Source organism: Suncus etruscus, chromosome 7 (genome assembly GCF_024139225.1).
Source record: "Suncus etruscus isolate mSunEtr1 chromosome 7, mSunEtr1.pri.cur, whole genome shotgun sequence".
Lineage (NCBI taxonomy): Eukaryota > Metazoa > Chordata > Mammalia > Eulipotyphla > Soricidae > Suncus > Suncus etruscus.
In genome coordinates, this window is record NC_064854.1 from 45,048,483 (window position 1) to 45,064,830 (window position 16,348).

At 40.5% G+C, this 16,348-nt stretch overlaps 1 protein-coding gene and 1 pseudogene across 1 annotated transcript; both read right to left on the minus strand.

The window, feature by feature from the left end:
* Nucleotides 1–5,218: 5,218 nt before the first annotated feature.
* LOC126013516 (cytochrome c-like) lies at nucleotides 5,219–6,170 on the minus strand. The gene is made up of 2 exons (XM_049776636.1): nucleotides 6,124–6,170; nucleotides 5,219–5,633 (listed from the first exon to the last, which is right to left on the minus strand). Exons 1-2 carry the CDS (start codon nucleotides 6,168–6,170, stop codon nucleotides 5,384–5,386), a joined length of 297 nt encoding a protein of 98 aa, XP_049632593.1. The 3' UTR covers nucleotides 5,219–5,383.
* A 2,637-nt stretch (nucleotides 6,171–8,807) lies between these two features.
* On the minus strand, nucleotides 8,808–9,394 carry LOC126014245 (60S ribosomal protein L18-like; annotated as a pseudogene).
* Nucleotides 9,395–16,348: the final 6,954 nt, after the last annotated feature.

The window sequence follows — 16,348 nt, forward strand, 5'->3', positions numbered from 1 at the left end:
TTTTTTTCCCTCCTGCACTGGCACAGTAAATATTGGCATCATTCAAAAAGGAATTCACTTGGCCTTAGTGCTATGGGGTTTCTCCACCCTTGGAGTATATTGTCACAGGATTAACTATAGACTCCATTCAGGTTCATTTACTCTGCCGGTGGTGCTTTCGTGGTGTTTGGAAAACTTCTGCTCCATGGGTGATGAAATAAGACCTCTGTATCTATAGATCTCAGTATCTGCACAGGTCCAGGAGTGGGACTTATGATGAAGTCTTTCTTTGTGGTTCTAGAAGTTCTGTTCCCTCAGTGTCATTTTAATCCATCTTCTGTGGTTGGTGGTCTTGGTCTTTGCACTGATCCTAGGATGGAACCTAGGATAGCGTCTTTCATTGTGTTTCCAGAAGCCCCATTCCGTTGCGATTGTCTCTACCGGACCTTTGGAACTGGGGATCATGGTTATTGAGTGGGTCATAGTTCAAACCCTAGACTAGGGTTTTTTTTTTATTGGTCTCAAGATATATTCAGTCCAGTCATGATTCTAGCAGCCAGTCATCTGTAAATCGCGATCTTGGCTTTTGGACCTATCAAAGGGTGACAAGTCTTCTGATTTTGTCTTATAGTTAGCTGGTGAGGTAGGATAACCTGTTCTTAGGTCAAGTTATTCCCATTTTCTTTGTTGTCAGGATATCATATTAGAGCTGGCACTTGTTGGTGGCCCAGCGGTATTAATGATGTCCCGGATGGGGTTTGTTTCCTGTAGCTGTTGTGAAGAACTGTGTCTATTCTATGTCTGGGGTCCAGGGTTCAAGGCTGGACAGATGGTGTCTAATCACCTGAGGTCTAAGTTAGGTCCTTGTTACATATTTTCAAGGTAGGAGATATCCCTGTATGGTAAACAAGTATGAGTTCTTATCTCTAGTAGATAAGAGCTCTTTTTCATATGTAAGATTTCCCCTTTTTTTAGTGTGCCTTTGCAGGGAGAAATGGTGCTACTTTATATTGTCGGTGCATTTGGGGCTGGGCAGAGAAGAAAACAGAAACAGGTCACACATCCAAACAAGATAAAATTAGGAATAAAAGTATATGTGCTCACATATGTATACGTAGAACAAACATTTAAAAAATGAATTAACAAGGGGCCAGGAAGGTGGTGATAGAGGTAAGGTGTCTGCCTTGCAAGCGCTAGCCAAGGAACGATCGCGACTGCGGTTCGATCCCCCAGCGTCCCATATGGTCCCCCCAAGCCAGGGGCGATTTCTGAGCGCATAGCCAGGAGTGACCCCTGAGCGTCAAACAGGTGTGGCCCAAAGACCAAAAAAAAAAAGAATTAACAAAATAATTAAAGGAACCATGTGATGCATGAGTGTTACAGCCCACTCAGGAAGGGCACACATCAGAAGTGTTTTTTAACCTTCTTAGGTGTGGTGCACTCCTGAAAAAGAATTATTTGCCAAAAAGGCCTGCTTAGAGTAGTCAAATCAGTTGACCCTTTGTGTGGATTGTTTGGCTATAATTCTAAAAGTGTAACTATCTCTTTATTTTTGACCATTATTAGAAATCAGGCCTCAGTATTTCTAACAAAGAAAATACAGTTGCAAAAGCCCGCCAAAAGTCTCCTACTGAGCTCCTTTGATCTCTCTTTCTCCCCCCACTTTCTTAAAGGTATCTGTTTTTTTTTTTTTTACCTGTCTCTTCACATGCTAATTCTAGCTCTGAGCTCATTGGTTTATCCCTTTTTCCTTTCTCCCTGGCTACGCCCCAAATATCCATCTATTTAAGGCCCAATAAAGCTCTCTGGCCTCACCTCTTGTTTTCACCATGTAATTCTGTGTGGTCTCCTTTATTCATATTTCATAATTAATATTTCATATTCGCCTCTTCGTGCTCCCGCTTGATTCCCAGTGGGGGGAAAAAAAACCACTAAGGTTTGCTTAGGGACTTTTTATCTCATTAGGATAAAAGGTCCGCAGCACATGAGACTACCTTACTTTTGGGGAAAAGCAGGTAAAGAGGTGGTGCAATACCGGTCATATACTTATGTTGGAAGTATAGGTTTCCCCATTGTCTTTCGGGATTTTCTTGTGGTGTGTGGGTTCCCAGGCACCTTTCCATCACTCCCCCTGACCTTCTTGAGATTGGCAAAGGATTTACGGCAGGGAGGTCTTGTAGGAGTTCTTGCACTGGGGATACTTTTAGAGCTAAGTCCGGTTTCAAGTAACAGTCCATGGTAGGGGGATTTGGTAGGGAGGGCATGCAGCATGAGTCCGCAGGGGAGTTGGTTGCCTTTTCTTGCGGGGGCGAGGTGTGGGTTTGACTGGGTGTCCTTTCGCTTGGGTGCTGGGTACTGGTTCGTTGGGGTAGGAGGTCAGTCTTGATGCCTAATGGATTAAGAACTAAGGGTGAAGAGTTTTAACATGGTGGGAGGTCTGGGTGGGATTGAGGGGTGAAGGGATAGTTGGATTTCCAAAGGGGGGAAAGGGGAAAGTATATGGAAGGGGTAGGAAAGAAGAAAAGAGAAAATACATTAGAAAGAAAAAGAGAAGAGAAAAGAAAAGAAGAAAAGAGAAGAAAAGAAAAGAAAAAAAAAGAAAAGAAGTCGTGAGAAGAGAGGAGATAATAACAAGGGAATGCTAGTTTGCTTGAATGTGTTCGATGAGTAGGGCCTGTAGTATAAGTCTGTACGTCACAGTTGCTGCTTTGGTGTCTGACTGGTCACATAGTTCAAATCCTAAAAGAAGGTATAACCTAGAGATAAAGTGTATGTTAAAGAGTTTTCTCGGGACATTCTCATAATGCAAGCTGGGTATGATATCTCATGTGAGTGAGCGCCGAGATGCCATCTTAGTTTGTCCACCCTTTGTATCCAAGAATGCCTGTGGACAGAAAAGCTGAGAGGTTATTTTAAATATAGCAAGATTAAGGCATTAAAACATAGTGTTATGGAATGTTTCCTTTGGAGTCAGTGATTTCCCGTGATATACATTACCTGTGATCCTGTGTAAGATCCCTAAGGGATTATTATGGGCCTTTGTAGTAGAAGGCTGATTACTTACCTGTTCTCTTTATGCTCCTCTTTCTACTGTTGCTGGTTTCTTTGTGGTATAATGTGTATTCAAGAGTTTGTGTTGTTCCTTTTTCATGTATTTTGGGCACTGCTCCCGAGTATACGTTGAGTATTACCGTGTTTAGAGTTTCTATCCTGTTATACCCTGTTATTTGATTGTTGAATATTAGTTGTATATAAGGTGTATGTTCTAGGTGCTTCAGAATAGCGCTATCATTCTGTGTTTATCTTTTGTCTTCTGGCTTACTTCGTTTAACATAATATGTTCTAGGTCCATCCATGTTGCTGCAAAGTCTGTGATTGTATCATTTCTGACTGCCATGTAGTATTCCATTGTGTATAAATACCACATCTTAATGATCCATTCATCTGTTGTAGGACATCTAGGTTGGTTCCAAGACTTGGCTATTATACTGAGTGCTGTAATAAATAATAAATAGTAAGTAAATAAATAAATAAATAATAAATAAATAGTGCTGTAAATAAATAAATAAAAAATAAGTGCACACATATTTTGGAATGAATGTCCTTCCAACTTGGGGGTATTTACCTAGAAGAGCAATTGATGGGTCAAATGGCAGCTCAATTTGAGTTCTTTGAGCACTTTCCAGACTGTTCTCCATAGGTGTTGGACTAGGGGGCATTCCCACCACCAATGCTCTTATTTTTAATAAATTAAGTGTCTAATGATACAAGAGAATACACTCACACTGACTAACAAAATCCTAAAGCTAAAATTTGGTGGTTTTTTTGAGTTAATTAAAATTATATTGATAATTTGAAATCAACCATGACTGGAGTATTTATACCATAGGTGAACAAACATGAGAATCAGAATTTTCCACAAAGGGCTTATTGTTTACTTAGGAGTATATTATTGAAGGCATGGGGAAAAAAAAGAATTTTATGATATTAAGAGAGAATCTCAAGAATCTTTTTTAGGCAGCACTGAAGGATCCTGGGACACAGGATCATGGTTGAGGCTCTGGGGCTACCAATCTTAAATCCTGAGCCCACCTGAGTCACTTAGTCTTGTGTTTCCTATGTCACCCCAAATTCAAGATAGAGACATGTGATTTTTTGTTTTTGTTTTTTTTTGGGGGGGGTTGTTTTTGTTTTTTGTTTTTGAGTCACACCCGGCAGTGCTCAGGAGTTACTCCTGGCTCTACACTCAGAAATCGCTCCTGGCAGGCTTGGGGGACCATATGGAATGCCAGGAATTAGAATTCATCCTAGGTCAGCCACATGCAAGGCAAACACGCCTTACCACTGTGCTATCTCTCTGACCCCTCAAGAATATTTTTTTTAAATAATTTAATAGGGCAGAGCAATAATACAGTGACTAGTGTGCTTGCCCTGCAAGCACATCATGGGTTTGATACTCAGCATCCCAAATGGTCCCCAGAGCATGCCAGGAGTAATTCTTGAGTACAGAACCAAGATTAAACCTTGAGTAACATGAAGTATGGCCCAAAACAACAACAAACACCCTCAAGTCCCCCCAAATAAAAAAATTGACTTAATTGGGGCAAAGCTATAGTACAGTGGGTAGGTAGAGCAATTGGCTTGCTCAAGGTTCAATCCCCAGCATCCTCATGTGGTCCCTTGAGCCCTACCAGAAGTGATCCCTTAGAACAGAGTGAGGAATAACCCCTAAGAAATTGCAAGCTGTGCTCCTTCCCCCTCAAATAAATGAATATATAGGGGCCAGATCGGTGGCCCAGCTACTAAGGCCTTGCATGCGCTGACCTAGGACAAACCGTGGTTTAATCCTCCAGCATCCCATATGGTCCCCCAAGCCAGAAATGATTTCTTTTTCTTTTTCTTTTTTTTTAGATATAGGGAATTTTTACTTAAGTTGGCATTATTAAGAACAAAAAGATTTAAGGGTCACTGTCATCTTATCCTGCTTTTTCCTTTACTAAGTTAATGAACACAACATAAAACAGGTAAGTTTTCTTGTTCTAGGAGACAGCGATTTCCTCAATCTTTAGGCATATTAACATAGCCAGTTACAGAAAACTATTCTCCAAGTATGTAAATGGCAATCCCCATCTCTTGGAAGGGTGAATGTGACCTAAGTTAAGTTCAATCATATCTTAAAAGGAGCAAAGTGATTTGCACTTGCTGACCTGGAATTATCAAAATTCAAAACGCTGATAAGTCATTTAAACATAAGCCAATCTTATCTAAATCAGGGCAGTCCAACAAAAAAATATGCTACACCAACCACTCATGATCTGAATTCTGATGAATGAGATGGAATTAAATATGGTACACATAAAAAAGTCATGAGACATTTTTGTAATAAATAAGGCGGTGCCAACTATTACTCATTAGTAGCTTTTTTGAGGTAAGCTATTAATTCTGTCCTCTCGGTCTCCTTCTTAATGTCAATGAAGATCATTTTTATTCCAGGGATGTACTTCTTGGGGTTCTCCAAATACTCCATCAGCGTGTCCTCTCCCCAGGTGATGCCTTTGTTCTTGTTAGCATCAGTATAAGAGAACCCAGGTCCCTGACCATAGAGATTCAGCCCAGTCTTGTGCTTGCCTCCTTTCTCCACTGTATAGAACTGGACACACTTCTGTGTTGAATCAAATAATTAACGATGGGGCTGGATGGAAGTGGATGCCATCCCAACCCCCATCCAGCCGGCGGGTCCCAGGCCCAGGTGAACGGCAGAATCAGACTCATCCAGAGACAGGCATCAGGAAGCATCAGCTTTATTCATGCCCTATTCACCACATGTGTGGCCAATATTATAACCAATTAAGCATTCAGCCATTCTAGGCTACCCTGCATCTTAATTCCTTTCAGCCATCTTCCCTTTGGGCTCCATGCTGGTCAAAGACCAGAACGCAGAGACCCAAAAGCCAGAGTGCGCAGCAGGGCAGAGCACCTAATCCCCTGGCTCAACGGTTTATCTACCTATTCCAAGACCCCTCCCAGGAATGGGCCGGGTCTTGCAGGTAAGGTCACACATAATATCTGGTTCCCAAGACCCCTCCCAGAAATGGGTGGGTCTTAGGTAGCTACACCTAAATCCAGGGTCTCAGATAGGTACACCTACACTTCTGGACAAAAATTTTTTTGCCCTTCTCAATATCACTCATCTTAGAATCTCGATCTCACCGCATGGAGCAAAAGAGACCAGCCAGGAGTGATTTCTGAGCACATAGCCAGGAGTAACCTATGAGCATCACTGGGTGTGGCCCAAAAACCAAAAAAATTACTGTGAAAGATTTGTAATCGACTTTGGTCAAAATAAAAATTAAAAAAAAGAATATATAGAGGTATCTATTTTTCTTGACTCCATCTATAATGATACATGTGAAGTAAAACTTTACTTAACCTGGTTTCTTAGCCTTTTGTAATCAGAAAAAGATAAAAGGGTCTAATGACAAGGCTCTATTTTCTAATAATATAACAAAACACAAAGACATTTAAGAAGTAGTAATTTCACTTGTCAAATTTACATACTTTGTAATATAAGGCATATTTTGGTCAGGCAATGCCATCTTCAAACAATGACCTGAGGAATGAGTCATAAGTAGTGTCTTCCAGCCTATTTCTACATTAAGCAACATTTCTACATTCTACAATAATAACAAAAGATTATAAAGATAATGAGGCAGGCAGGTTCCTACTTTAATGCTGGGATGTGTACCAACTCTCTCCACACTGAAGAAGTCTGTGTTCCCTCTTAATCACATACTTAGCTAGCCTCTCTCCTTATTTCTCTTTATTTTGCAATAAATTTACTATACAGTATTTCACTGTTCATCTCTCCCTAAAATTCTTTTCTGAGAGAGAAAGGCAATGAACCCAACAGGCCTAGATGAGGTCTAGAACTGACTTTCATTTTCTGCAAAGAGCAATTTCTTGCTCCAGCTTGAGTCCATTGCTTCCCCAAGAAATTGAGTGGTAGGGATCAACTCCCAAACCATGTGGAACAAGTGGACATGAGATGTATCTTGATGGCTTCCTGGTTGGGCTGGCAGGATGTGAAATTCATGCAGAGTTGGGATTATAAAGAGTTTATCAATCCTAAATCTTTCAGGAGTTACAGGGGTGGGAGAGAAGGGGAAAAGGAAAGAGTTCAATTTTCTTCTCAAAGAGACAGCCTCTCTCCTCCCCACTGTGAAATCATCCCACATGCAATATTTCCAAACTCAGGTGAACAGGTAGTCCACAAAGAATTAATAAAACAAGTCAGTCATGAGAGAATCATGGAGTCGATTTGCTTCTCAGTTCATACTCCCTCTCCATGCGCCAAGCCAAACTCAAAATTTCTCTTTATTCTACTTGTACAAAGTCATGGGGGATCTCATGTCTGAGATCCAGGTGGACTTTTACAAGTCAAAGGGCTTGGTGAAAAGAAAGAGGAAGTTGAAGGAATGTTTTTGTTTTGTGTAAACGCAAGGTATAAACTAACAATCCACCCCACATATGTAACCTGGGAATCCTACCAGCAACAAATAGGATCTAACAGAACAACACATAGTCTTCTATCAAAAGACAGACAAGTTTCCAATTCTCAACACTAAACACACGGAACCTTCAGAACAAGATGGCAGAGTCAGACATGGTTCAGAAATGCAGTCCACAATATGTCCTTCCCCCTTCCACACACAGACCAACTCACTGCTATCCTGAGTACTGCATTGGTTTTTTTTGTTTGTTTGTTTGTTTTGTTTGTTTGTTTTTGGTTGCACCTGGCAGCACTCAGGGATTCCTCCTGGCTCTATGCTCAGAAATCGCTCCTGGCAAACTCAGGGGACAATATGGGATGCCGGGATTCGAACCACCATCCTTCTGCATGCAAGGCAAATGCCTTACCTCTAGGCTATCTCTCCGGCCCCTGCATTGTTATTTTACTTTCATAATGTAACGTCCCAAATTGATCTCATGTGACATTGTGAGCTTTCATGATTAAGAATCAGGTAAGTCCGTTTTAGATACTCCCTTTGATGCCAGAAAGCAGAGATTTGATCTTATGTGTTTCTGAATTATGAAACAGCTTTACAACACCGTTTGAGCTTTGGATTGGTACAAAGCCCAACTTTTGAAACTCTGACCAGAATGTTTCAAAATTAAGGAAACCCTAAACCATACTTACTGAGAGTTTCCTTATAGAATTGACAGAGATAATAGTTGTTTTTATTTTCCCAAAGATTCACTCATTAAAAATGGCTATTTAAAAAAAATGGCTATTTAGGGACCAGAGCAATAGTTTAATGGATAGGGCATTTGCCTTGTATGCAGCAGACCCTGTTTTGATCTCTGGCATCTCATATGGTCCCCCAAGTCCACCAGGAGTGATGGAGAGCCTAAATGCAGAGCCAAGAGTAATCCCTGAACATCACCAGATGTGGAAAAACCACAAACACACAGGGTCTCTATTATGACATACACTTTAGAAATGTTTTTAACTCTGCAAATGCAATTGTTGTCTAATGCCAATCAGATTAGCACCTTGACTCCCATTCAGTGTGGGTGAGCCAATACGGTAGCAGAGAATGAGATAAACATATAAGGAAACATAGAAACACACTTGTCCAAACTTTTGAGTCTTCTGATAGCCATCCTTGAGTTCACAGACCATTCACTCAATACAACATGACTTCCTACCTCCACTAGGCTCCCAATAGATGAGCCATTGTTGACAGAGGCTTTAAGGACAGTTAGTAAGCATATCAGCAGTGAGTAGGTACGTGAAGATCAGAGCCTGGCTTATTTCATATACGCCCTTAAAAAATAAGCACCATTAGAAAATAAAGTTCACGACAACTTGCTGTTTTGCTTTTGTCGAATTTTGGAGTACAAATAAGTTTTGGTTGGCTGTATGGGCTGCCAGGAGCCTTTCCAAAATGCCTGAATTTTTTGGACAAAGAGAAACTTTTTCTGGCCTTTTCGGTGCCTGAAAGCAGGACTGTGCCACACAGCCTTTGGGGGAGACCAGGCCAGCTGATTGAAGGTGAGGGTTTGGCATCCGGCCTGGAAGATGCCAGTGTGGACACGACCAGTAACTCTCAGGGTGCACACCTTCAGTTTGGGCACCTTCTGAACACATCTGTGATGATCCCCACTTCCATAACCATTTTGCCTTCCCGCCCAGGAAGGTTCATCTTACATATCATCCGCCACAGGGACAGACGTGGCTGATTGGTCCAACTAATAAACAGCCGCTTCAGCACAACCTGGTTGAACGTGGATTTGGTGTGTCTGGCCAGAAACTGGTAGAGCTTGACAAGTAGCAGCAGGAAGATGCCCTTAAACTCTTAGACTCCTTACGACGCACTTTTCAGTCCTTGGTGTGGCCGACATCAATTCCCATGATGGCCCCCAAAGTTCAGCCAGGTCCGGAAAGAGAGTAAAAGGGGCCATTCTTAAAAGTCATCTTGGGAGTTATAGAGATATAAGGGGTTAAGGTGCTTGCCATGCAGGTGGCTGGCTCACCCTCACTGGATTCCTGATACCACATATGGTTCCCTGCACACTGCCAGGACTGATCCCTGAGCACAGTCAGTATGAGTCTGTTATCTCTAAAAGTACCAAACTGATTGTTTGGAGATCAGTTTCTGTAATGCCCCTAAAATGTATAATTTCTTACTCAGGTTCTTATTCTCCATCTTGAGATTTCACTGGAGATCTCCTTTGGATGTGTACTTGCTGCACCTCCCCACCCCAAAGCACCACAATGTTTTGTGAGAGACTCTTACAACATGAATACTGTTACAGCGATGCTCTTGAACCTTCTAGAAGAGTCAACTCAGATGTTGACAACTGGAGTGTGAAGGGCTTGGTGGTCAACTCTTTTACTAGCTCCTTCTCTTTGCTGGAAATACTGTGCTGATGACAATGGGTTCAGGGTATTTCTGTGTTTGTTTTTTAATCTCTTTGACATATAAAATGATGTGTATAAATAGATCACCGTAGAATAACAAAATACTTTAAATTCTTAATGAGTTCCTGTGGTTTGCTGATTCTGAACAATTCTAAGAGCTCTTTAAAGCTGACTTGGGTAAAATACTTGATAAAGGGTTCAACATTTCATTTACTGGCATGACATATTCTTATTTACACAGACTTTTTGAAGATGGGCAGCTATCACACTGATATTATTTTCATTTATCTACGATTTAAGCAAAAACTGCAGGAATCACCTCTTTAATCACTTTCTCATCAAAAGCGCTCTTAAGAAGAATGCATTTTTACTATAGGGACTAAAAGTCTTGCCTTGCATGCAGCTGACCCTTGTTTGATTCTGGCACAACAGTGGTCCAATGAGTAATGATTGCCAAAGTGATTCCTGAGCATTGCCAGCTATGACTCCAAAGCAAACAGAAAAAATAATGGATGCATTGAATGTCCATTCGCCAGGAAAAAAACCCGGTCAACACTACTAGCTTTTCTCTCTCAGTCCTTGACAAACCCTTTAAGGAAAGAGCAATTTTTTTACTTCATTGTCAACGAGGTAAGTCTTGTTAAAAGACTGAACAAATGTTTGCATGTAATCTAGGTCTTCTGAATGCAGCCTGTCCTCTGCCAGTGTCCCACCAGGGCCAGCATGTCACAGCCACAGGATGTCAGTGTTTCACCCAATCCAAGGCAATCAAGTTTTGTTCCAGATCATCAAGAAATTTTATTCCTGTTTCTAAATCATTTTTAGTTGCTTTGAATAATACAATTTTGAAACAAAGTGGTATCAAATGTCTGTTTTTCTTTTTCTGGTTTGAAAACTCCGACTTCTGCAGATTTGATTATTCATAAAAGACACTGATTTGGGGGCCGGAGAGATAGCACAGTGGCGTTTGCCTTGCAAGCAGCCATTCCAGGACCAAAGGTAGTTGGTTCAAATCCCGGTGTCCCATATGGTCCCCCGTGCCTGCCAGGAGCTATTCCTGAGCAGATAGCCAGAAGTAACTCCTGAGCACCGCTGGGTGTGCCCCCCCCCAAAATAAGACACTGATTTGATTATTCATAAAAGACACCTCAAATTTAAGGTAAAGAGAAAATAACCAACAATTTCCAATGTTGAGGTAGTGTCACCTCTGCTGAAATAATTTTGTGATATTAATATTTAAGTTAGTAGATGTTGAGTATATCAGGTTATATACCCTGTGAGGGTTAAAGATATTAGGAGTAAAGTCTCTGCCAAAGAATAATTCCACCTTTGCATTCAAGACAGCAACACAAGTTCTTAGGATGAACCGGGTCTGCTGACGATCTCCCATAATTTAAACTTGCTAGTTCTACAATATGAGTAAGTTCTCCCCTTCCCTCCCTCCCTCCCTTCTCCTTCTCCTTCTCCTTCTCCTTCTCCTTCTCCTTCTCCTTCTCCTTCTCCTTCTCCTTCTCCTCCTTCTCCTTCTCCTTCTCCTTCTCCTTCTCCTTCTCCTTCTCCTTCTTCTTCTTCTTCTTCTTCTTCTTCTTCTTCTTCTTCTTCTTCTTCTTCTTCTTCTTCTTCTTCTTCTTCTTCTTCTTCTCTCTCTCCCTCTCTCTCTCTCACTCTCCTTATGCACAGACTTTCTATCACAATATCATTCTTTCTTGGTTTCTCACTCTTGCTCTTTTTCTCTTTCTCTATTTACACATCTTTCTACACACACACACACACACACACACACACACTTTCATATACAATATTGGGAGTCTTGGTTAATGATTGGTTTCACATAAATGGAATATATTTGAACTAACTCAATTAGATTTCCTAAGACATTTCCTCTAGGTACCTATTAGTACCTTTATAATGCCCCAGTCATAGCATTATTTAGGAGAACTATTTTGCAATATGGAGGCCTATAAAGTTCAAAAAGGTGTGTAAGTCATGACTGGGACTCAACAGCAAATGCTGTTATTTTTACTGTTGGTTCAAGATGCCACTCAGAACTCCAGTTCACAAGACTGCTTTAAGAGAAAAGTCAGAGAGAGCAAAGATATAAGATGCTACATTAGGGAATGTAGTCAGCATGCATAAGAATGTCCTTTATTTTGAAAGTATGCTTCTATTTAAATAATTATTAGACTAAGTTCTTTTTTCTTATTATTTTTTTTTTTTTAGTTTTTGAGTCACACCCGGCGGTGCTCAGGGGTTACTCCTGGCTGTCTGCTCAGAAATAGCTCCTGGCAGGCACAGAGGACCATATGGGACACCTGGATTCGAACCAACCACCTTTGGTCCTTGATCGGCTGCTTGCAAGGCAAACGCTGCTCTGCTATCTCTCCGGGCCCTAGACTAAGTTCTTAAGTCATTAAAAGCTCTCAATAATCTTTTAGTAAGCATTTGCTAGGAATAAGCACCGAGGTAAATACTGAATATATTAAAAGCATCAATCCCTTCACTTTTACCATTATCCCTACTCACTTGACAAGGAGATCCCTATGGAGTGTGCCCTGCTTCAAGCTCCACCAACAGAAACTAGGGGCCTTTCCCTTTCTTGTATTCCCTCACCTGGGAACACTGAAGATTTTTAATATGTTCCAGGTCTCTACCCCCATCCTCATCATGTTATGTCCACCTTCACTATTATGTCCACATTTTTTCTTCTGAGCAAAATGCCCCTTCTAGCTTCCCTTGCCTTGAGAATGCCAGACCTCCAAATTTATCAGGTTTCCTGGCTCATTCAGTCAGGATGTGCAAATGCTTTGTAATATCCTGGATTTGCCTTTCTCCTGCCATTAGAACTCTTTTGTGTGGTTTTAGAAGTTGAAGAACATACATGCCCTTCTCCCACCCCTTCTCCAGCAGAGAAGAAAACTGATCTGGGGAGTCCTAGTTGGGAGAGAAACAGTATGTTCCCCATTCTTAAACGTGGCCTGTATTTTTCTCTGCCTGGACAGCAGTTGATGGGCACAGATATAATTGTGCAAGGCCGCCCTAAGAAAGGTGCAGAGAACCACACACACACAGCTACAGTCACCTTCCTCTCACTGACTCCATTCCAGATCCCTAATTTAGACTGGGCTGGAAAGAGGTGTTTACTGGCTTGCTCCAGATACATCTAAGCTCATCTAAGACTTTATTATTTTTGTCCCCTTTACTCAACAAAAAATATTTACTAACTACTACATGCAAAAGCATGTATATTTCTTTTTCATATTAATATATATACATTGTACTTAAATAATATACATTAATATTTATTTCTAGATGTATTTTGCTAATATTCAATTTGAGTTACTGTCTCAAACATGTTTGGAGTGACTGTATCAATCATTGCTTTCAGTACTGGCAACAAAGAAAAACACAACAATCTGTGTGCTTAGGATTTTTGGTACTTTTCATTTAGTTGATTTTGGGGCTATTCCCTGCTCAGTGTTCAGAGGTTATCTGGCCCCAAGGGATATTGGGAAACTAATTGGGCCTCCTACATACAAAGCATGTGCTCCAGCCCATTGAGCTTCTATCTGGAAGAGGAGAGAAGCTCTCTGATGAGTGAAGATCTGGGCATATTTTCTGTGTGCTGAAGAGATGCTTAAACAAAGTGGAAGGAGGTAGAGTGTGTGGCATCAATGGAGACACTGATGATGTTCGAAGAGTAAAGCCTCCAGTGAGGTGGGACCAATGGAGCCAGGACCATATGCAGTTATCTACACCAGGTTACAATTGTCATAATATAATGGGGAATTCCTTTACAACTGCGAGGCTAGTTAGTAATCCCAAACTATTTGTATAGGTTATAACTGGTTATTTACTCAGATGCTACAGCTTTTATTGACACCTCCCCGGGAAGTGTCAGTCACTAGTTACAATCTCAGGACAACTTTGAAGGGTTATTATGGAATTTTTTAAAAGGAAAACAAACAGCAAAAACTGGTCTGGGGACAAGATGGTTGCTCTTTTGTTATACCATTACACTGAAGAGATAGTACAGTATTTATTAATACTTTTATTAATAAAAGTTTCAAGTGCTCTGAATATATGTTTTTTATCTCTGCTGTATTTATTAAAGGTTATTAAGGGGTATGTATTGAACTTCTTTGTACCCATTGGTGCTACAAAAGCCTGAGCAGTTTTTATAGAAGTCATTACCAAGATAAACGTCTGTTCTAAGTAAAATCTTGGTGAAGATACAGAGGTTTAGTCATGATCACATTTTGATAATGGGATGGCAGGTTAGGGAGTATTTTGCTTTGCAGAGGACTTTTAATAGTGGCCAAATAGTTATTCTACCTTCCTACGCAGAATAAAGATTCTGCTTCATGTTTTATGTGACAGAGTATTTCCACGGACATTTGAGCATTACCTAAAATTGCACACCTCACAGATCTTGCTTCCAATGCTGTCTCACTGTAAGAAGAGTTTTTTAAATATTATTTACAATAACCAAGTCCACCAAAGGACAGTTGGGTTAAGAAGTTATGGTATATATACTAAATGAAAACTTACCCATTGAAAAAATAATAAAATTAGAAGGAACATATAAATAGTACAAAGGTTAGGCATTTGCCTTGAACATGGCCAACCTGGTTTCAAACCCTGCACCAACATATGGTTCCCTGAACACTGCCAGGACCAATGGTTTTTTGTTGTTGTTGTTGTTTTTGTTTTTTTTTAATAATTTTTTAATTTTTAATTATGAGAACAAAGATGCAAAGAAAGAGGACAAGGTAAAGTTACAGTGGAAGGACAATAACCCATAACATAATTCTCAGAAGAAGTCCCCTTGCTGATATCTTAACTTTGAACTTTCAGCCAAAGAACATTAAGACAAACAAAATAGAATCCATGTACAATTACTTTGTCCCTCAAGTCCCCAGATTGTAACACATTATAATATTTCTTAACAGCAGACAAGGCAATCTAAAGCCATAAAACTTACGTAACTCCTTAAACATTAGAGGCATAGTATTTTTTACATTTCCCTGTACATGTATATTAGCTTAAGTTAACCTCAAATTTTAAGTGGGTATTTTTTTAAGGATTAGAGTCAAAGGAGCACAGTAAAAACGGTGTTAGAGTGGCAATTGTTTGCATAGGCCCATCAAAATATGAGAGGCATGGAAAGGAATAACCTTGGCCTAAATACAAAGAGACCCTAACCCTGAAGTTTCCTGGCATAAGACCAACTCTAAGCTCCAGGCAAATTAGATCGTCCAATCCAAGACATTGTCTGTAGTGCCAACACACTTTTCATACAGTCTCTGTTGTTGGTATCATGTTTCTGTATTAAAGATCCTGGAATATGCATATCCTACAGGGACCAATGTTTAATACAGAGTTAAGAGTAAACCTGGAGGGGCCGGAGAGATAGCATAAAGGTAAGGCATTTGCCTTGCATGCAGAAGGACGGTAGTTGGAATCCTGGCATTCCATATGATCTCCCGAGCCTGCCAGGAGCGATTTCTGAGCATAGAGCCAGGAGTAACCCCTGAGTGCTGTTGAGTGTGACCACCTCCAAATAAAAGAGTAAACCTTGAGGGACCGAAGTGGTGGAGGGAAGCGATAAGGTGTCTGCTTTGCCGGCGCTAGCCTAGGATGGACCACGGTTCAATCCCGCAGCATCCTATATGATCCCCCAAGCCAGGAGCGATTTCTGAGCACATAGTCAGGAGTAACCCCTGAGCGTCACTGGGTGTGGCCCCAAAACAAAACAAACAAACATAAAAGAGTAAACCTTGAGAACTGCCAGGAGGAGGGAGGGAGGGAGAGAGGAGAGAGAAAGAAAAGAAAAGAAAAGAAAAGAAAAGAAAAGAAAAGAAAAGAAAAGAAAAGAAAAGAAAAGAAGAAAGAAAGAAAAGAGGAAGGAGAAGAAAGAAGAAAGGAAGGAAAGAAAGAAAGAAAGAAATAAAGGAAGAAAGAAAAGAAAGAGGAAGAAGAAGAAAGAAGAAAGGAAGGCAGGAAAGAGAAGAAAGAAAAAGACAGGGAGAAAGGAGGGAAGAAAGAGAGGAGAAAAGGAAAGAAGGAAGGAGAAAAGGGAGGTAAGGAATTCTGCCCCTGTTCCTTTCTATGTCTATATGTATCTTGGCTGAGTCATTGAAAAACAGCAAATTTTACCTCTACAACATCTCCTATAGAGTCATACACCATTATCATATCCCTCCAAAATACTAGCAATAATATAGTAGCTAATATTTGGGGTATATTTAAATTATCCTCAAATGTATCATAATATTTTATTTAAAAATCCAAGATTGCACCACCAAAAAGATTTAGTGACTAAGCAACTCTTCTATTCCAATAGGAGACTTTATAGAACTTTTCTCCTTTTATTCTTCATTCTATACTATTGCATCCATTATTGATACTTGCTGGAGTCAATCATGTGGCATGTAGCTTCCAAAT